We start from the raw sequence: 22,591 nt of genomic DNA on the forward strand, positions 1-22,591 counted from the left end.
ACAGGTGATCAGCCCAGCCCCAAGGCCACTATCTACACACATAACATAAACACAGAAGAAACACGGACATCCATGCCTCGAGTGGAATTCGAACCCAAGATGCTAATGCTTGAGTAAGCGAAAATATTTTTTGTCTTCCATCCAGCCACTGCAATCGGCAAGCAAAAGCGTGAAATAATATGTCAAATGAAAGCAAGCAAGTTGTATCCGGCACAGGAAATGGAATGTCGTATCATTACTCGAAATTCAAGGTGAGCCTGTGGAGAGTGAACCTCTCAGCGCAGTAATAAATCGCGTGACATTCCCAAGTTTAACAGTATTGTCCGCGCTGTTGGTGCTTCGAGAACTTCGCTGCCACACACGGCTGTAAGGTACGTACGTACCTATACACGAACGGCGAGACGAGGGAGCAAGTTCATATCACTTTCAGGCTCTTTACTGTAACAAAACATGTCAAAATTAGACTTAAAAGTGAATCGGTATCAGATATTCGATATGATATTGAAGAAATATTCTGTATGGATAAATTTATTATATATAATTTAAAACGTTGGGTGACGTATGCTTTGATAGAGAGATTACAATATATGACGAAGAATTCGAACTGGACTGAAAACATTTGTTCATGAAGGTAGATATGAAGATCAGAGTGTCGTGTAAAGAGGAATATCTTTTCTGCTTGAATATCTCTCACTCGCTGAAGGGATATTCTACGCTGTGGAATGTAATTAAATATATTCAATTTCTTAAAATTCAACATGAAATAACCATTTAATTTTTATCTCGATGCTTTCAGTATACATAATGATGTCGACATAACTTTCGAAAAAAAGGCCTACATTATTTTACTTTCTCGTGTAGGTAATGCGGTAAGCCGGGATAGCGTAGTCCGTATAGCGACTGGCTATGGGCTGGACGACTGAGGGGTCGGAGCTCGAGTCCCGGTGGGGTCAAGGACTTTCTCTTCTCCACGTCGTCCAGACTGGCTCTGGGGGCCATCCAGTCTTTTATCAATTCGGTACCGGGGGGATCTTTCCCCGGGGGTAAAGTGACAGGAGCGTGAAGCTGACCACTCATCTCCAACTAGTACCGAGGTCAAGAAAATACGGATCTATACATCCACTCCCCCATACGCGTTCATGGCGTAGTGCTTAATTAGTTAACCAAACGGACAACTTTATCTTTATACGTAACACGAATAAATATTTTTACAGAGAAAAATTCGATCTCAAGGTTTTAAAGAATCTACACTCTTTCAGTGTCTTTTAATAAAAAATGGTGTTTATTTTTTCGAACGCCGTCTATCTGCTTGTAGATATGTGCGCCTCGCTAGCGCCAGAACGTCTGAATGGCTTTTATTCATATTCGTTATTTAAGAGCTTATGTTTTATTGGTGGATGCCCGGTGAATATAAACAATCCAAATCCAAAAAGAAGGGGCCTCTCTTGGGGTCACCCAAACGAAAATTTGCGATTTTCTCGAACTTCGGTTATTTATGGAGAAACCTCTCTAAATATAACCTCATACGCGGTGTCAAGAGAAACGTAGCGGTATGCGAACCATAGACCCAAAATTCCAACACCGCCCCCTCCACAGGCGCAGTTTCTTTCTGATATTTCTAACGTATTTGATTAAACTGCGGCAGTTCGGAGTAAGGTTGCTTCAAAATAAATCTCCACTGCTCATATTACACATAAAGAACGTACTAATCTCTAGGAGTTCTGAGGACTTTAGGGACTTTAGTTCTAGGCTAAGAGATCGTGTGTATTTCAAGCAGATATATATTTTTCTGAAATATTTTGAGATAAAAGGAGGTTGCGATCCGTCACGAGAATGTGAGAAATATCTGCAACACCTCTGCACCGATCTTCACCTGTTTCAAGGCAAAACTGTCGTTTAACGTAGGTACCAAGCCAAAAATATTTATTGAGGAGTGAAGGCGATGATCCACGCGTTCTTTACCCCATAAGTAGAGGGTGTACGTGGTCAGGTGCATACTCAGACAACTTTGCTCCCTCCAACGTCTCTGAGAGGAAGATGAGTCACATAGTCGGGGACAAAGAGGAAGAATACATTTGTTGAAAATTTATTTGCCTGAAGTGATAGAAATATCACCAAAATATCAGTCAGAAAAGCAGGAATCCGTGCCGGTGTTTTATCTGGGGGCATAGGATTTCTCATCCTTACAGATCGTATTTCATTGTATATTAATACCAGACTCCAGGCATGAAGCGTATTATGTAGGTCCCTTCTCAAAACCTCAAGGAATATCCTCATGTTGCGGATGGGGGAGAGTGACTCCAAGTATGGAGCCTTGCTGGAAATATTAACCCAGGAGCCGCGCACAGCAGACAGAGGTTGGTTCACCAGTATGGGTGATTGGAGAACAGATAACACCTCCACACTATAAAATTCAGCATGTTACGAAATTTTGCACAAGGCTGAGAGACTATTAGTTATCAAAAATGACTTTGTTCCATGGAGTTAATTAATTGCAGTCATAAATACAAGAATGACGTCTTCTGGGATGTGGCGGCGTGTAGATCTTATGTGAACCGAAGTTTCGGAGGAGCATATTGCCTCTATCTTCATGGTAGAAATATCGATGAGCGAGGAACCAGTGTGACCAGGTGGCTGCAGAAACCTGCTAACGTTGGTTCCTCGCTCTCGGATTTATGTACCATGAAGATGGAGGTGATACGTTCACACAAGATCTACACGGCGTCACATCCCAGAAGACGGAATTCTTCAGTCACCGCCGTGAAAACCTCAAATTTTACATAAACACAAGAACCAACTCTCAATCCAGGTAACTGATCTAACGCGACGTCCTTAAGAGCTATTTCACATCGAAGGTTCATCAGAATTGCTCTAAATATGTGTTATATAATAAAGTTACAAGTTTATGTCATTTAAGATTACATACATGTTTAAGCTTGCGTAACTGATACATGACTGAACATCCCACTCATGTAGTCACAGTATAATTCAAACTGAGATATGCTTTGAATTCCGTGCCCCACTCTGAATGGCACGAGGTCAGCAAGCGCTCAAGGGCGACTGAGATTCTTTGCTATCCTCAAAAATCATGCTAGGAGAGTAGGTAGATTCTAAAGGGTTCTGATGTTGGTGTAAAACACTCAGAATTAATGGGTTTTTGGAATTCTTTTCATCGTCCAGTATTCTAGAAACTAAGAAACACGGCGTTTGGAAACTTGATTTGTTTCCGTCTTCAGGTGAGGGGGAAGAAGGCCGCGCCATAGCTCAAGCGGTTAGTCGCTGACTTCCCACCGCGGCGGCCCGGGTTCGATCCCGGGTCTGGTCAAGTGGGATATGTGGTGGAGAAAGTGGCGCTGGGGCGGGTTTTCTCCGAGTATTTTGGTTTCCCTTCCCAATCATCATTTCACCAATTTCTCCATCATCATATCACCCGCGGCAGTCTACAATAGGCCAATCAGTGGCCGCCGTGCCGAGTGGACCCAGTTGAACTCCAATCACCACTAAGTGAGGGGGAGGAAGACACCTATTCAGTTTGGTCCCTTAGGATAGTAGGGATGCATTAATCCACACCGCCATCATTAGAGATTAGTAGGTCGATTAGAATTAAGAAGGGTGGATTGTTAGTCGTATCGTGACCAAGATTGTTCACCATTCTGTAATATTCTAAGCTGACATTCTCTTCCTGTTTCGCGACAGGATCTAGAGCTTAGTATTCGCGCATGATGTTAAATATTTCTATTAATATATAAGAATACAGACGAAATATGAGAGTTAAATTTAGGCTAATAAGTAATATAGAAAATTATTACGAGGGTTGAAAATTTAAACAGGAACAACAGAGTTGGATAAATATTGAAAGTGTCAAAGGCCATACAGCACGACAGTGTCATCAAGGTCTTCAAGAGGCTTGCGGGGATTCTGCATTGCCTTACAAAACAGTGGCAAAGTGGGTAAAAACCTTCAACGAGGGACACCAAAATGTGGCAGACGTCGGCCAGGTCGTCCTAGTGTCAGTGAAGAAGAAGTGTATGCTCTTTCCGCGTTACTGGAGAGTGATCGACGCCATACGATTCGTGAGCTGGCCCGAGAGACAGGTTTAGCGCATAGGACTGTGCTTCACATTCTGAAGGCACGCCTGAGCATGAGAAAAACTGCATCACGATGGGTTCCGCATGATTTGACGGAAATCACAGAAATGGCTACGATTCGACGGTGTTCGTAACCACTTGGAGCGCTATGAGCGCGAAGGGGAGGCTTTCTTACACCGTATCATTACGCTGGATGAGACATGCGCCAAATCGTACGAGCCACAAATGAAACGCCAAACTTTGAAACATGCATCTATTTTGTATCAATTATAAATAAGTAGTTGCCACTATTAAAGTTCCAACCCTCGTACATCTGTTGTTATGGTTCGTAGCACTGTCAGAATATTTCGCCTCGTCTCCTATAGACTGCAGCTGTGCGAAGAACTCAGCAGGAAGAAGCACGACGCTGTAACTACAACACACGTGCGCATCCGAGGGACCTACACATGTAATAGCAGCAAAAACGGAAAAAATAGTTTCCCCATTAGATATATTCCAACACCTGATGATTGTCATATTGGCCGAAACATGTCATGACTTTTAAATTAAAACTTAAACTTTTAAGCTAACAAATACTTATTTACGGACATTCCTCTGTTGTTACACAAAAGGCCCATATGTCACAATATCATCCTTCCATAAAGACCTCGGGCTCTCCAGGTGGTCTTACCCCTTCAGATAATCCGAATGAAATGTTGTACCTCCCATTTCATTTTACTGGGCTTTCTTATCGTCTTGCATATGGAGAAGACTACAAATAATTATGAAGATCAGCGCAGTGTAATTTTCTCACCCTCCTCTTACCATCATTCTCTTATGATATTCTCAGTAATCTGTTCTCTAACTCCCTGAATCTACGTTGTTTCCGTAAATACTAAGGGAACCATTGCTCTAAGCGGCTTAGAGAAAGTGCTTCGAAACTTTATATAATGACGTCCCCTCAGTACAGCAAACATTTCGTCGCTTTCAACTTCTTAATTTTGTGTATGTACAAAGTTTCCAGATTTTCATTACCAAAATCAACACACTTTACGTTTTTATCAATTGACATTTATGAATATGAAATAAATATACTTGAGAATCACAGTCAATTAAGTTTTACCATATAACAATTCCAGAATATCTGCCCCCTCCCCAACACAGGGGCGCACTTTCTACGTTTGAAAACACTGCCTCAAGAATGTACAACATAGAGACGCTCTGCGACCTTTCGTAACATATTCCTAGGATATTCGGAGTAGAAACAGTAAAGAACTAAAGCACATATGGAACATTAGGCACCTACATTCTTCCCAGCATTTATTGTTAAAGAGTCTGCAGGTGAGCCCTGACTAATAACGCTGTTTATTGTTGTCTTATTACCTGCCCAACAGACAACGCAATGTCACCCATAACGGCAGAGGAAGAGTTCTCGAAGAATAACAAGTTGAAGAGGGAGAACATTGAACATCTGCGAGAATGGATGTCGAAGCAGCCTCACCTACCGAGTGGAGTTACAGGTAAAATCATCCAGCACAGGGAAATATATAGATCACAACTTGCAGCTGAGCAAACCTGAAAAGTCTGTTCTGTAGTTCTATCACGCATTTTTGTGATGAAGATCTAGGGATAGAACCGTTAAGGAAACATTTGTTTTGTTGGCACAAGCATTTATACAAGGCAGTTCGAAAGCTAGTCCTGTCTCGAACCACTGACAGAATGACACAGAAACAGCGTGAACAGGCAAGGACTACTTTTTGCTAATGGGTCATATGTTTATCTTGACCTAGTAAATGCTTATCACAATTTATGGTAAATATTTCGTTCCATCTGTTATTTCGAAGCTATTATGCGTTCAACTGACACATCGTTTTGTGTGGTCAATATCGTACCTACGGATATCCTCTGGTTCTTCTCGATATTATGACTTCCTTCAGAAATCATCTGTGAGACTGTTTCTCAGTACAAAAGACTAGCATAAGAATACAGCAAAATAAAAGGGTTTCATATGAAGATTATAAAAAGAAGTTTTCCTCTCTCAGTAATATGCCTACATATATTTTGCCTAAAATTTAACACGGGAATTACGGTAGGCTATCAACAAAGTTGCTGTCCCAGCATTCGCTCGGTACACACATAAATTTTAAAATATTTAGATAAAGAAGGCTATTCACAATATTTTGAAGACACGTATACACGAAAATAAGGCAATTAAAGACAATGCGGGATTTGAGATTCTAACAGACGTGAATACCAGCATTACGGGCGGTAGTGTGCAGTGTTACATGCTGTAGTTTCGTAGACGGGCAAAATAGAGGAGTTAAAGCAAGTGTCACGTAACTTCGAACAAGGCCAAGAGTAACCTTGAATGCGCAGAAGAAAAATTTCAGACAAGGGGGTGGTTCGAGGATGTGAGAAGTGACAGCAGTGAAAAGTGTTATGGTCTATAACGACAAATACCTAAAATTCATTTAACCTTACAAAGATAGTAGGAGTTCTGAGAGAAAATATTGCGCAAATCGCATAGACAACGTTCAATTCCTCCTGAGTCTTATAGACTTCACCATGATCAATTAGTCACCGCTATAACAACTATGAAGTTTGTAAAGAATCATTAAATAACCCAGTTATTAATCATGAAGTGTATAGAGGCAAACTGGTGTGATAAGAGTTAAATCACCAGACATAAATATATGTTGTTAATGACTCTTAGAAATACAGTATCATGTTATTGGATTATGATAATACAGGTATATTTATGCAACTTCTTCTGGCTTACTAATTACACTTGCATAATATTCAACATTAAACAGATGTTTACAATATAATAGTTTAGTTGAAGAGCCCGTCTGGTGAATGTATGTGTTATTGTCTAAAATAATATATATATGACATACATACCTAATTCATAATCATGGTCTGGCGAGTAGAACTTCAAGGAAGAGATTAAAAAATAGACATGCAAAGCAGTGTCAAGGTCCTTCATATAAATATAGGTTGTGGGAGGCCATTACGGGAGTATAACAGGTAATACAAACAGTTACGTGACGTAACGACAGGCCAACGAGTATATCAGATTCTAATCTCTGTGGAAATAAAGGAAAAGGTTGCCTTCCTGTGTACGCAAAACGTTTGTCTCTCACCGAGCTTCCTATCCAAACACTAATGGAATGTGAGCACCGGAAACAGCCTGCATGCTTATGTGATGTATACTGCTTATCCGAAAATCTTATTAATAGAGACAAATCTCCAATTGACGTTATAGTTAAGTAACTTATTCCTAAGAGCGATCGAAAAATTTCACCAGTATCACTTGAAAGAGTTAGGACGCGAAGCTGACACACTTACTTCTATTCAGTTTCAAGGTTGGTTTCTCGTGGTGCGGTGAAACAGTCCACATGTTGCATAGGTCTCTAATTGGCCTAGATGAGTATGGAGTATTTAGTGGAATGAGAATTGGCAGGGGAAACCAAAGTACTTGGAAAAACCTGGTCCTATTCAACTTTTTCTTTCCCCCCTTGGCACTACAGCCCCAGTGGGCCTAGGTCTACCTCCATGAGCTCCGTTCACTTCGGTTTTTCTAGATCTTACACATACGGTAGGACACCTTGGGCGAGTGATCAGCTCGTCGCAAGGCCTATACCTGTAGACAAACACAGAAAAAGGCACACAAACATTCATGCCTTGAGTGGGATTCGAACCCACGATCCCGGCTTCCGAGCGAGCGAAGACAGTGCATGACTTAGACCGCTCGGCTACCGTGACCGGCCCTATTCCACTTTGTCCTCACAAATCCGTATGATTTGAGCTGGTACCGAATCCGGGGCGCCGCGATTGGAAGCCGGCGAGTAACCGCCTGTCCTATGGCACGGCCTTAGTTCCAAAGTTACGAATGAGTAGAGATGTGCCTTCAGTTCCCAATACTGTTCCTTCATACACAGGGAAACTTCAGGTTTCTTCAACGATCTAACTTTTTAGCATATTGAATGGTATAGAAACAATCGGATACCGCTCTCACATATCTGCAGACCAATATCTGAGAAACTTTCTTTAAACTTACCACCAGCCGTTTCAGTTTGTAAACATGCACACATACACGGCTAAAGCTTTTCTCTAAAACACCATATTTAAGACAAATGTGGAGATATACCGCACCAAAGAGCTCGGTTGTGGACAGCCACTACATCACCTCTATTTCATGTGCCGAGATCAATAGAGGTGGGAATCGAACCTAAGACTGCTGTGGGTGACATGTGTTGACAGACGAACAGCTCATCTTGTTCCTGAACTGCTGTCAGCACAGCCTGGAGGCCTGCAAGCAAACTATCGAGGCGTACTACACGATTCGCACTCACGCACCAGAACTGTTTGGGAGCAGGGATCCTAAGCGGAAGGAGATCCAGCAGACTCTGTCCATCATGTGAGTACAAGCAAGAGACGCGCCTGGAGTGGAGAGCATGCATGTTCTGCTGTTACAAAGATAATCACAGTACAACTATTCCTTAACGATCTTTTCCTTGCCTTCTGTCAAATGTTCATCTCACAGAAAAGTATTTCAAATATAAATGGTAAAACTCTACGAAATACATGCTTCGATTTGAGTACAATATATCTCTACTATGAATTGTATTTGGGAAATGAGGATAAGGATAGGCTTGAACTTCAATTACAAGTCTATCGATCTGAACCAAAACTGAAATCTCTGGATAAACGGTTAAATGTATACCCTCAAATAATTAGAATAATATCCGTTTAAATTTTTTGAGATAAAATTAATAAGCGAACTTACAAACACAACATCCCCATTATATGTTCAGTTCAAACATTTTCTGCAAAGAAATACTTTCACATTAGTCCACTGTCCTCAATATTAACGATTATTAGGAAAAAGGAGTTCAATTTTGATGGAGGCTTTGGAAACCACATCAAAATGTCCTGAAGGAAATTAAAATATTCATAAATGTGTGATGCAAATCTGACAACGTGTGAATTAAGGATACTTCGAATTCGGAATTAATTCGCCCGAATAATGATCCTGCCTTGAATCAGACATAAAAGAAGGCAGACATAATCTGATGCCACTATAACTCAAGGAACATCGAATTATTAGGAAGCTAAACACGTAATTTGAAATTTCAAAGTCAAAGTATCTAGGAGAAACACTAAAAACCTAACATATATTCAAGATAAGATCAAGGGTATGTTCGGTAAACGCTTGTATTTTGCACTTAAGAATCTTTTATTTTCCTGTGGTACTTCTTAAAACATTAATATTAAATTATATAAAGTTATAATTTTACTACTGATAGATGTGAGTCTCGGTCCCTTGCCGTAAACGGAACGCATAACAGGCTGAAGGATGCTGCAGAGAATGTCTCAAATTATTAGAGACAAATTGTGAGAAAGGTGTAGAAAATGATATAATGGGGAGCTTCATAATTTCATGTTCTTCACCAAATATTATTAGAGCAATGAAATCAAGTATAAGACTGACTAGACACATATGGGACGAAGAAAAATGCGTAAACATGAAATAATGAAACATGATGGGAGATTTAGGCTTGGATTTGAGGATAATATTAAAATTGATTTTAATGGAAGAGAGTGTGAGGATGTGGACTGGATTGACACCAGTAAACGGCAAGAAAGTTTCTTGAACAGCTGTTCGACAAGCATCTCCTAAAAATGGTCTCTGGTTCATGGAGACGGTCACATAGCAAACTTCGGACACGTTACTTTGGTTGTCTTTGACCGTATGTACTTTCTAGAAGCATTAATTTTATGGATACTTAATGGAGGTAACCGAGTAGCGAGGTCATTACCTGCGTCAGCTAACTGAATTGCGTAAAGCGTCACGAAAGCTTCCTGGGAACATGAATAACCATGAAAAACACAGGAAGATCGTCATAAAATCAGAACTGATAAAAGGAAAATAAAGAGTGGTACTGCCTTACCAATATTGTGACAAATTGAAATGGTATGTCCTGCATCGAAAATGTTACTGTAGGCCTGACATAATATGTTGCCACTGTTCCAAAATTACATTGCATGTAAGAGTTCTATGTTGATCTTGTTTCGTATCGATCAATTGCTAGGCAACGACTCAGTATACACTTTCCAGCGAACACGCAACTATAGGAGCTGTATTCTCTGTGGACCATGCTACAACGCGTTGCTAGTTAAGACAACAATACCCGACAAGAGAAGACGGTGTATTCTATGGGATCCGACCCGAGGCTATATAACGAGAGTCTGTTTGTAGCTAAAGAGATGGAGAGTAGTACTGGGGTTAGTTGTCCCCGTGTGGAGGCGGGCTAGAATACCTCCACCGTGACCCTGCGAGTCGTAGGAGGAGACGAAAAGGGAATTCTCAGATCTGAGATATTAAAATATGGTCGCTAGTCCCAAGGGACTTGGACCCCAGAAAGACTGCGCTGGTAAGGGCCAGCAGCATATACAAAAGATAGACCCGTCCTCTCGTCAGAGATGGCGCCCCACAATAACAAGACCGTAACTGTCAAAGAGTAATAAATATCTGGTCATGAGCTCCAGACAGGACTTGACACCAAGACATACTGACTGACTGACCGTCAGTCGCAATATGACTTGGACTTGGACTAAAGAGATTTAAAGCCTCTGCTAGCACTGGAGTTGGGAGTAGTGCAAAATGAAGACTTTTTAATAACATGCTATACGTGCGAAATGTACACTTGACGAAGGGCCAAGCGTATTCATAAGAGACAAACAAATCTTCTCGTCAGAGAGGATGTTACATAAGGACGATTGCCGCAAGAGTTCAGCTGGAAAAAATCTCTGGTCGCGGGTCTCAAAAGGACATGTCGCCAAAACGAACTGACTGACGGCAAACCGCCAGTCGTAAAGTAATTTTGACCTTGACTCTGACTAGGAGATTAGATTAGAGAATTGGAAGTGGGGGTTCAGAAGCTCTATGAATACGAGGACAGAAGCGTACAAGGACGAGAATGTAGCTGGCCCTAGTGAGTTCTCGAGTGCGAAAATCAGCGATAGCGCTATAATTGGTTGTGATTAAGCGAGATTGTAAAAGAAGTGCCAGTAAATCCAATCATCTAATCCAGAACCCGTTATTATTCGTCACGGAACCCCGGACACGTGAGAATATAAAATAGTATATACATATATATATATATTGTTTATATGTAGGTCCATTGTATGCGGCAAACAAATGCTTATTTGTGAAAATTTCCATGCTCACTGTTGCAGAGAGATTGCAGCGCTGCCTAAGAGAGACCAACATGGGAATATTGTGATGGCTGGACGCCTTGTGGACGTGGATGCGTCCAAATTCAACTATGACGACTGTCTCAGATCGTGGTTCATGCTGCAAGATGTGACCCTGCTCGAACATGGCGCTGTTCCTGGTTTTGTCTTCGTGTTCGATATGAAAGGAACAAGTTTGGGACACGTCACCAGAATGAGCCTTTCCTCCATCAAGAAGTACTACATGTACATACAGGTAAAGGCCCTATATTCTCTCACGTTGTGTGTAGCTGCCATGTCGTTATTTTGCTTTTAATCGTGGCAAAGAATCCGCCGACTAATGGCGTCAATATGAGAAACAGTCCGATAATAAGGAAAGGTAAAGAAAGGTAAAGCAGCTATCTCTGTAAGAGGGCGTGAAGGCCCATAGGGTTGTGAGACGTCGAGGTTCCTACATTTCCTTCAGACAATCGGCTCACAGATGTCTGTAAATTTGTCAGCCTTACACCCCGGCCGCCCTTTACCGAAAGGAAGATTTCTGGTACTCCTTTCTGTTAGAGGCTGAGTCGACCCCAGGGCCATAGTGTGGCTGGAAGGATTAGGTTAATTAAAATATTCCCTTCTTTTGGGTTCGAACCCTCAAATTTCGGCTTGTAACACAGTGCCTCAACCAACTACGCTACCGCGTGCCTCTTATAATAAGTACTTATAGTTACTATTTCTAACAACAAAATTCTTAGTAATAAAATATTAAAAGTTTTTTCGCTTCTTAAAAATAACTATTATAGAAAACTCACACATAGAGGAAATAAATATTTAAGCAAGAATAAAACTATAAAACGTCTGATAACTGAAGCAGGCATATAAATAAATAAACAAATAAACCCTTAACAAATGAACCCGAAGAATAAGTAAACGGAAAGCTACAGATATCACCATCTTAAACGTTGAGTTTTGAAAATGATATCATACTCCATCGAACAGAGCTCATTTGAGACGCTGACAGTCGCGCAGGTTCTCATGAAATGCCGCGCCTTGTATGAGACTTGTACACTCATTAGTGTGTTCATAACGGACCGCATTCCTGGGCCAGAGAATCCAACCCAGAATTTCGTAACAAACATGTTCAAGATCCATTTCAATATGGCCTCCTCACAAGTTGAACCTCTGTTCTAATTGTCTCTAGTCGAGCTACATGACCTTCCCAGCTCACAGTTCTTGTTGTAACTTCTGGGACGTGAGGTCATACAGTCTGATTGAAGTTTACTGATGTTTCCTATAAACGTCTGCCTGGATGAAGAATGCCGTTTTCTGGGATGTGGCGCCGTGTAGATTTTTGTTAACCGACGTTTCGGATGAACGTATCACCTCCATCTTTAGGGCATATGAAATCAGCGAGCGATGAACCAGGGTAAGCAGGTGTCTGTAGACTCTGAAACGCTGGTTAACAAAATATATGCACTGCGCCACATCCCAGAAGACGGCATTCTTCATAGTCACCGCCGTGAAAACCTCAAATCTTGTGTCTGCCTCGATCTTCAGAGCTAAAAAGTGAGCAAGCCAAAGAGGATATCCATAATCAATCGAGATATAAGATTCTTAATATAAAATTTCTTCATCTGCTCCTTGAGGACATGACACTGCACAAGGACCGACTTCTGTACAGCGAATTTGAAATGTGTGGACAAACTTTGGGAAGGGGATGTACTTCACATACCAAGCAAGAAACTAGTCATATTGTGTGTGTGTGTGTGCAAAAGCTCGCTTTCCGAGTTAGAGCCTCGGAAATTTGGCGACTATTGCGAAGTGATATTCTCAACTTTGGTGGCTCTAATCTTTTTCGTATGGCAGCAAAAACCTACCGTAGGTATACGTCAGACCTTAAGAACACGTTCCTAATACCGTTATCAGTGTTACTGATTACAGACCCTGTCTCAACAGTTGAGCGGTGTTGCTCGTGTGTAGTGCGCATGTGTACTGGCACACTGTATATGGACTGCATGCTACAGTATATAGGGCGAAATTCTAACTTTCTTGTGGATATGTGTCTGTAAAGGCCCGTCCACATTACTCGTGCTCGTGCGTCAGAAGCTTACTGCTGCCGGAAAATTAGGATCTGGAGCTGACGAAGTGGACGCCCAAACTGGTCTGCATACAAAGCCTTCGCATTTCTTCACAACAGATATCAGGTCCAGATCCTGATTTTCCGGCAGCAGTAAGCTTCTGACGTAAGAGCACGAGTAATGTGGACGGGCCTTAAGACGAACTGGCGGACATGCATCTTACATATGGCTGTGCAGATGACAATGGTCTGAGGGCTGGGCTCCTCTGTCAGGAAACGTTCCCGTGTCAAAGCCACCCAAACCATAGAACATTTGTCGCCATTAGTGGCCGACTTAAGAGGACGGGAACATTCACGCCCCCTGCTGCCAATCGGGAAAGAGAGGGGTCTGTCCGCACACCTGATGCTGAAGACTGTACCGAGGAGGATGTGGGTGTCCAAATGAGGAAAGGAAAGAGAGTGGCAGAGTTCATGATGTGCAAATGCCCGCCTGGGGCCTATCGTATGAGGAGCAATTGCTGTATCCATGCATACAGCAAGTCCTTGTTCTCAAGCCAGTGAAATATTCAGTACGAGAGAATTTGTGTTGGTGGTTTTTTCAACAATGTAATGAGTCCCTGTTTCATTTGCCAATGCTTTTTCAGATGAGGTAGGCGATGGTACGGACGGCATTATGAATGTTCAGCACAGTCACACTCCCAATCTTGTACGCTCATACAGACACCAACAAAAGACCAACATTCTTTTTTAATTTCTTGGGGTGGTATTAGACTGAGTCCACTTGGTACGTCGGCCAGTAATTGGCCTATTGTACCAGCCCCAGATGACGGATGAGTATGTAGCATTTGGCGGAATTAGAATTGGCAGGAGAAGCTAAAGTACTTTGACAAAACCTGTACCAGTGCCACTTTGTCCACCATAAATACCAAATGATTTGTTCTGGGACCGAACCTGAACCGCCGCGGTAGCAAACCGGCAACTAACCGCCTGAGCTATGGTACGACCTAGTTCAGCATTATGGTGTGGACTGAGGGCTGTTCGGCAAGCCCGTAAGTTCTGTCACATCGGCTTGCAGGCAAACACTACCGAAGTTTTACAATAAATGGTCTGCCATATTTACTAGAAGACAGAGAAAGCATGTAGTTTATTCATGGCGATTTTTTTATTGCTACTGGAGTGGGACTAGGTTCCTTGTACTGCGGCCAGTTATGACCTATTGTACCAGCCCCAGATGATAGGTGAGGGTGATTGTGGAGCAATTGGTGGAATGAAGATTGGCAGGGGAAACCAAAGTACTCGCAGAAAATCCGCCCCAGCGCAACTTTTCCCATCACAAATCCCACTTGACCAGACCCTGGATCGAACCCGGGCCGCCGCGGTGGGAAGCCAGCGACTAACCGCTTGAGTTATGGCGAGGCCTATGCATGGTGATGCTCCACTATAGTTCAGCCTTGTTGTTCGAGATGGCCCTCAACAGAGGCATAGGTACAAGGGGACGCATTGCATGACCCCCTGGTTCACCTTATTTGGATCTTTGGATTTCTACGTTTTGGGGCACTTAAACCCTCTGTGTATTCAGTTCCTTTTTACAACATGCATATACTTCACCAGCACAATGCGAACGCCTGCCAGAGTATCCGAAATTATCCCGCGATCTCTGAACGGCTTGGGCAGTCCATCACAAGATGAGCCAAGCATGTATCAAGTACCGTGGTGGATACTGTGAGCACTTCTTGTCAGAGCGTCCGTTCAGTGCTGTAATTCGGAAAGAGAGCGTTTGTAAAACTGTATTTATATGAACTTGTTTTCTTGGTTTGGCGCTTGGAGCTCATCCACAGAGGTTGTGTGAACATTTCAGAATCACTCTGTATAATTCCTCTTACTTTAACGAGGGGTCTCCATGATCTACAGAGGCCGATGTGAAGACACTGCCCTTGTTTTGCACTCTACAGATATCGTCTACTTGCTCACTGCTCGGAACCATGCTAGTACGACCAATGGGAAAGAGTCCCCCCTAAGTACTTTTCTTTCAGCATGGTACTCTTTTATCGTACGTGCAAGTTCAGGCATACAATTTGAGGTTCTCACAGCGGTAACTACGAACAGTTGCATCATCAGGGATATTACACCGTGTGGTGCTCTTAACGAGAGTTTCCTTTCACCTGACCGCACGCCTTTTATTACAGAAGATTTATTTATTCATAGAAATGTTACAGTTTGCGGGCTTCTGGCTTAGGAGACCGTGCAAATAGTCATGTAGGTGGATACCAACGTTTCTGATGAAACTGCTTCTCCCATCTCCTACAATGAAGATGGAAGCAGGAAGTTTCTTCTGAACAACAATGTACACTTATGCAGTGTCGCAACCCACAAAGTCACAATCTGAACTCTCACCTTTGTGGAAATTTCAAATGTCACGAGGAGATATAGCTGAACCAAGCTGCTTGATTTAATAACGTAATATTTACTTCATGCATTGTCTAGAATCGAATGGATGGTTGATTATAAATTATGGGCTAGAAAGCTCATTACATTAATGGTCGCCTACTTTTAACACATACCTGTTTTAAGAACATCTATCTGGAGGAACTGAGCAAAACCACGCATAACTCACTCATGAGAGCCTATTTTTGGATCAGGATTGATATTGAGGACGTCTGAAAAACGAGACAGAACACTAACCACTACATGCAACGTTCAATTAGAAAATGCGCTCCAATTTCATATCACAATAAACTCCTCAAATTCTACGTAATACGATGCTATAATAGTTACGTTTACAGCTTTCCCGCTGCCAGCTTACCCAGAACTGTAGGGCCGTAATAACTATGTGTGATCAGCATGTGTAGTATATTGAAAAGTTATTTTGTTGAATGTTTAATTGAACACGTGGAATAAAAACTGCAGTTTGTTTCCGAGAATTGCGAATTACATATCTCCAAACTGTAATAAGCATACAGATCAAGCAGTCTATTTGTTTTATGTTTCCCCCTAGCTCTGCCGAAAACAAATGTAACCTCACTATGCTAGGACGAATAGTTCTGAATCAATAAGCAGAGAAATATCTTTCTGGGATTTCCAATATTTGGAACGACAAGGAAACTCAAAAAGGGGAGTTTCGAGTGCCTAAGCCTGCCTGCCCAGGGCGATTCCCTGCCATCAATAAATTTTGTTGAAATAGGTGGAACGCTGTGCAGATTTATAAAGAACAAACAAAGAAACAAAAAAAAAAAGTAAATGTATCCCTATAACAGGCCTTGGAGGCCCACAGAGTTGTGAGATGTTGAGGTTCCCACATTTTCTAGAAAATCGGCTCATAGATGGCAGTAAGTTTGTCAGCCTTACGCGCCGGCCGCCCTTTACCCCCAAGGATATTCGTGGTACTCATTTTTGTTAGAGGCTGAGTCGACCCCAGGGCCATAGTGCGGCTGGAATGATTAGGTAACTTGAACAAATCCAGTGACCTCATCGGGATTCGATCCCGCTACCTTTAGGCTTGTAGCACAATGTCTCAACCAACTATGCTACGGCGTGAATCCATAAAGAAAAAACAAAGAAACAAAATATTCTTATGCACATTTATAGCTCACTAGTAGTAATACTTTTAATATTAATCTGTTACCACTTCCTCACTGCCTAAAGGTCAGAAAGCAGCTGTGTTGCTTTGGTCAAAATGATATGAATACTAGACAGGACGCCAGTTATATGAATACTGGAACTTACTTCATTATTTCATTTGCGTTAAATCCACAAATTTTCGTCATGCCCCATATTCAAACATTCACCATCTCTCCGAAATTCACGAATGGATCTGCAGCATTCGCACTGAATATAATTTGGGACAAAACATGAAAGGAAATGTGTAATTTCCTGCCACTTTACATTTTAAATGTATTTTATTCCCGAAACTGTTACGTGTAGAGTAACAAACTGACCTGTGATAAGCAATGACTGTGAACGGAAGTATTTTAAAATGAAATGCAGTAACAGCTATTGAAAAGAGGAATATGCAGCTGGTTTGGAATAAATGAAAAAAAAAAAGAACTAACAATTATTCTTCAGTAAATAACTCTGTTTTGTTTTACAGGATGCTTTCCCTGGAATAGTGGTTGCGAACCACATGGTGAACGCCAATTCAGTCACAGAGACATTCATGAACTTAAGCAAACCATTCATGAAGAAGGAACTCGTTAGTAAGGTACTGATAACGCGCAAGCTCAGAAACGTACTTTTATAGAAACAGATTTTTGTGGGTTGGATTTATTTGCCCCAGAAAAAAAACAAGTGTTGGTCTCTTGTGTACAGGACACTTTCCTTTTCCGTAAAAGGTAAAGCAGTTCTTCACTAGATAATTAAATATTAGCGTCTCAAGAAGGACTCTCTTCCATGGGCTTAGCAAAGGCAAGTCATTATGATCTGAATGTCTCATTCCTCGTCAAAGTTTCAAAAACGAAATGCGCTGCTCGTCCATTCTTGAGACTATTTGTCTACTGGTTCTTGCACGAAGAGCAGAAGACTATATAATGTTAAAACTTTCATTACAAGATTACTCCCTCAGTTGGACATGTTCTTGTCACAGGACAACTGGTTTATGGACACATTTGAAGTTCCGAAATATGTGTTGTATTTAAGTTATGAGGTTTTCACGGCAATGACTATGAAAAAAGTCGTCTTCTGGGATCTGGCGCCGTGTATTCTTGGTTTTAACTGACGTTTCAGAGGAACGTATCGCCTCCATCTTCAGGGCAGGTGAATCGCGATGCGAATAGAGAGAGCAGTAGCTGCAGCTTTGGCTGCAGGCCTAATGCCAGGTGTAACAGACCTCATAGGTATTCATTTCTTGGCTTATAAAATTTACTGTTTTACTGAAAGTAATTATTTTCTTAATTTTTATGTGCCTCATTTACAATTTAATTACCTATATAGTGTTCCACTTAATTTCTCATAAATAACTGTTTAGTTATATGCATGTATTAATCAACGCCTATACAGAATGATTCACAGCTGGGCTGCCAAATTCCGGGAGTTGATTACCGAAATAATGAGCAAAAAGCGTTATTAGAACATTGGTTTCATTTCCAACCGTTGAGGGCCTACAGATATTTTACATGCGCACAAAAGAAAATAAACAAACAAATTAATCTGAAGAATTTGTCGTAATATTTATAATATATACTTCCTAAGTTAACTGTTCAAAATATTCGTTCTCAGACATGTTATCTTCAAATTAGAGTTTGCTGTCATTTGCATAAGCTCCTTGTGTTCTCGTGCGTAAACAGCAGCACTCGCAAGTCGACGCAGAGTTCCACACTTGTCTGTAGTTTGGTCTTGTAGTTCATCACTTTCATAAGGTCTCATAAAAATAAATGAAGCGCTGTTAGTTCCGCGGATCTCCGTGGCCACGGTATTGGACCAGCGCGGCCAATCTATTGATTTCACTAACGCTGATTCAAGTAAACCTCAACTTATCGACCAAAATGTGGAGGAGCCCCATCATGCTTAAAATACTCCCCTAGTCTTTTCTCCAAAGTCACATCTTCCATTCGTCAGTAAGTCAGATAATTAACACACGTTAAACGTTTTCCAAAATGAATTGTCCATTGTCTGCAATCACACCAAACCGGATAAACACTTAGGATCAATTGTGAAGCTGCTTCAATGTTGCCTCGAATAATATCGGCAGACCACAAGTGGGTATTCGGTACAGTGCTAATTTATCTCAATTAAACAGTGTTTTATCCTTGAGCAATATGTGATGAGGAAACTATGGATGCACAAGCATCTATCGAGAAAATGGAACACGAATTTCACCTTAAAATGATAAGGATACAAACATGTAGCATGTACTGTTCGTTATTGGAATTGGATTATACATTCTATGAACTCTGGATGTTCAACTATGTTGTACTACACACAACAGAAATCTGTTCTTCCATAGTACACTCCCCATGCATGGCGACCATTTTTACTAATGAAACAAGCCTCTGAACATACGCATGCGCGTTTGCTACCTAGACTGTCATGCAGCTGGACTGTGCTGCTACCCAGTGATACACACAGAAAACCTATTACATCCATTACAGCTGTTTTACTTCCATTTGTGACCTGCGCACTGACTCTGCCTCGTGTGTCCACAACAAAGTTCCGTAGTGCTATATGTTCTTGGTTATGGTACAACTGTCTCCGTTTCCCGCAATTTCTGATGTGTATCACTAACACGTGTTTATTTGGGTTTGGATGCTCATCTGTGACTTCGTTAACTGCCACTCTTCTGTTACAGTCACGGGTTCCGTAAATGTGGCGAGCATCAGGTATCAGCGGCAGTTAACCGTTGCTTCATTTTTCCGAAACACGCAGGAAAACAGCGATTTTGATCATAGCAACACAATATATCACGTTTGGCTTATGTTACGGAACACAAGCAAGGAATGAAAAAAAAAAAAGCTGAGAATCAGTAGTGAATCCAGACAAAGTGAATTCGTTACCAGTATTGCCATGAACTGAAATTAAAATTAAATTCGCTTAGTGTGGGGTGGTGTACAGTTGGGTCCACTCGGCAAGGCGGCCACTGATTGACCTATTGTACCTGCCCCGGGTGATTATGATGATGGAGAATTTGGTGGAATGAAGATTGGCAGGGGAAACCGAAATACTCGGAGCAAACCCGCCCCAACGTCACTTTTTCCAACACAAATCCCACTTCACCAGACCCGGGATCGAACCCGGGCCGCCACGGTGGGAAGCCAGCGACTAACCGTTGACATTAACTAAATTTCACACTTAAAATAAAACCGTCATAAATGATGTCATTTATGAAATGTCAAGGAAGTAGGAGTTTGTTTCTGCAGATCGTAAAGCATCAGGAAGTAAAACCAAAGTGGTATTAGCGGTTCTTAATCGCCTTCCGAAAACTGGCAAATCGATTCTGGAACACTGTATGTTGTATATGAACATTTTTAATGTCCGAAGTGGCGATAAGGTTTTAAATTAAGTTTACCACTTCTGGGTCAAAGGGAATTGAACTGGTAGCGTTAAATTCATATTGTACACCCAATGCAATCGATTTTCTATAATCTCCTTTATTCGTGTTACTAACATATAAGTTGTTGCATTTATGTTATGTAATTGTATTTATTTATTTTTTTCAGATATTTGTTCACTCGTCGTTTGAGACACTGCATAAACACATTACCAGGGATGCCTTACCCAAAGAATTTGGAGGAAATTTGGACTCTCTAACACCATACCACAGTAAGCTCTACTGCAACATTTCTCGTTGTGAAGACATATTTTTCCAACATGTCTTTAGAATTCTTTTAGGAAAATCTTTAAATCTAGTATTTATTTCTTTCCGCATCTTGATCTCCTTATCACAGAGTTGCTACTCTTTAAATACAGGATTAATTAATTGGTTATTATATATTAATTTTCTTACTATAAGCAGGTCACCTTGATTTGCAAAGAATGTAGGAAGACCCTTGTAAGTACTTAAAAATATATGTACAGGTCTACTATATACGTATATGCGTTCTGACACGTTCCTATGAGAGATTACTGGAGCTGAAGTTCTCTCAGCGGCAATTTGGAAGAGTATTATTTTCTGAGATGTAACGTCCCATAGTGCGATGGTAGTCTATTGGACTACACGGCGCTATGCCCCTGAAGATAATATTCTACAAATGCATTCACCGTAATAGGATTCTATAAATGAAATATGATATATATCAAATGTATTTTTTGAATGGTGTTCTACGACGAATGCAGATGTTATGTGAAGGCTCTACATGTTTAATGGTGCTATGGAGATTCTTTTGGATGATGCATTCAAAGACAGGACAATTGGAATGCGTACTATAGGGCTATTTGATTCTGGTGTTGTATTTGCTTCATTGCTTTGTTGACGGGCATTTGTTTGTCTAAATTTATTCGGTATTTTCCTTGTCGGATATTGTCTTAGGTACAGAATTAATTATTATTATTGTTATTATTACTATAAATTTTATTATTATTATTATCTCTTGTCACAGGTTTATTTCCTGGTATTCTTTCTTCTTGAACCAGTGATGCACCTCACCACTCAGGCTTCAAGCTTCGCACTGTAGCACTTTCCGTAGTANTGTTCGGCGTCGAAGGATCGTTCAAGAAACTGGACATAGATTGAGCAAAGCAAACAATACAGCCAAAGAGGGACGGCGCTTCACACAAGGACTTTCAGTAACGAGAGATGTACACACAAACGCATCCATCCAGTCTTACAGCGATATTCATTTATACTACGTCATATTCGAGTATTTATAAGACGTTTAAGATCCAATGGTTATTTATGCCCTCTCGAATATCAGTTGCAAGTTTATGATGTAAAACAGAATATAGATAACAATTAATTGAAGGCCAGTATTAAAGGATTTAACGTTTAATGCTTAATTTAATGTGTGATGCATATGACCGTAGCAGATTTAATCTCTGTTTGGTGCCTATTTCTATGTACATACGACACAGCACGCACGTATACTACACAACTAACAATAAGAACACACAACGCAGAGAAATATCGACATCTCCTACCGTCCGGAGAAACAGCAACATGACCCAATGTTGGTTCACGATTTTAACATAATAACTAACTTTTTTAAACACAAAAGAATTTTAACACAATTTAAATACATAAGGAAGCTATTTTAAGAAAAGTAAACATCACATTGCAGTGGGAAATTCAAATCGAATACCAAGAAAAGACGCCTAAACGAAACAACATCTTATGTAAATCTACACGTCAACTTGAATGCAAAGGGCAAATTGTGATACAGTGAGCTCTATTTATAACCTTAGTGCATAACGTCAAATCTTATGTGACAGTGTTTCCTGCTCGTACTGGTGCGCCTCTGAAGATGATTCTATTGAATCGAAACATGTAAGGCGAGTGAAGGCCGAAGTGTGGTGAACTTGTGTGTCGCACTGGACTGTAAGTTATCTATTTTGTGATTTTTACGCATTCATAAGTTCCGAATCGTCCATCGCATTACTTGAACCATCACCCCCCCACCCCAAAATACGTAAGTATCAATAAAAACATGTAGTTCCTCGTCAAGTAATTTCCACCATTCTGATGTGTTTACTGTAACCGAGGAGCGAATGCAAACCTGTACTAGGAAACGTTCCCTTCAGTCCAGCGAGGCGATTTCTTTTTCTTTCCGAACACGCTACTGACGCAATCGCCTTTATG

General features: G+C 41.1%; 1 protein-coding gene across 1 annotated transcript; it reads left to right on the top strand.

Annotated features, from left to right (window-relative positions):
- Window positions 1-289: 289 nt before the first annotated feature.
- On the top strand, window positions 290-20,918 carry LOC111871758 (alpha-tocopherol transfer protein-like). The gene is made up of 6 exons (XM_023865067.2): window positions 290-371; window positions 5,462-5,587; window positions 8,331-8,487; window positions 11,310-11,562; window positions 17,456-17,566; window positions 20,517-20,918. Exons 2-6 carry the CDS (start codon window positions 5,470-5,472, stop codon window positions 20,820-20,822), a joined length of 945 nt encoding a protein of 314 aa, XP_023720835.1. The 5' UTR covers window positions 290-371; window positions 5,462-5,469; the 3' UTR covers window positions 20,823-20,918.
- The last annotated feature ends 1,673 nt before the right edge of the window (window positions 20,919-22,591 follow it).

This window comes from Cryptotermes secundus, unplaced genomic scaffold (genome assembly GCF_002891405.2).
Source record: "Cryptotermes secundus unplaced genomic scaffold, Csec_1.0 scaffold633, whole genome shotgun sequence".
Taxonomy (NCBI): domain Eukaryota; kingdom Metazoa; phylum Arthropoda; class Insecta; order Blattodea; family Kalotermitidae; genus Cryptotermes; species Cryptotermes secundus.

Coding starts and splice junctions, on each gene's coding strand:
- LOC111871758 (XM_023865067.2), top strand. CDS start 5,470: ATGTCACCCATAACGGCAGAGGAAGAGTTCTCGAAGAATAACAAGTTG. Junction 5,588..8,330: donor CCTACCGAGTGGAGTTACAG/GTAAAATCATCC, acceptor ATGTGTTGACAG/ACGAACAGCTCATCTTGTTC. Junction 17,567..20,516: donor AGAAGGAACTCGTTAGTAAG/GTACTGATAACG, acceptor TATTTTTTTCAG/ATATTTGTTCACTCGTCGTT.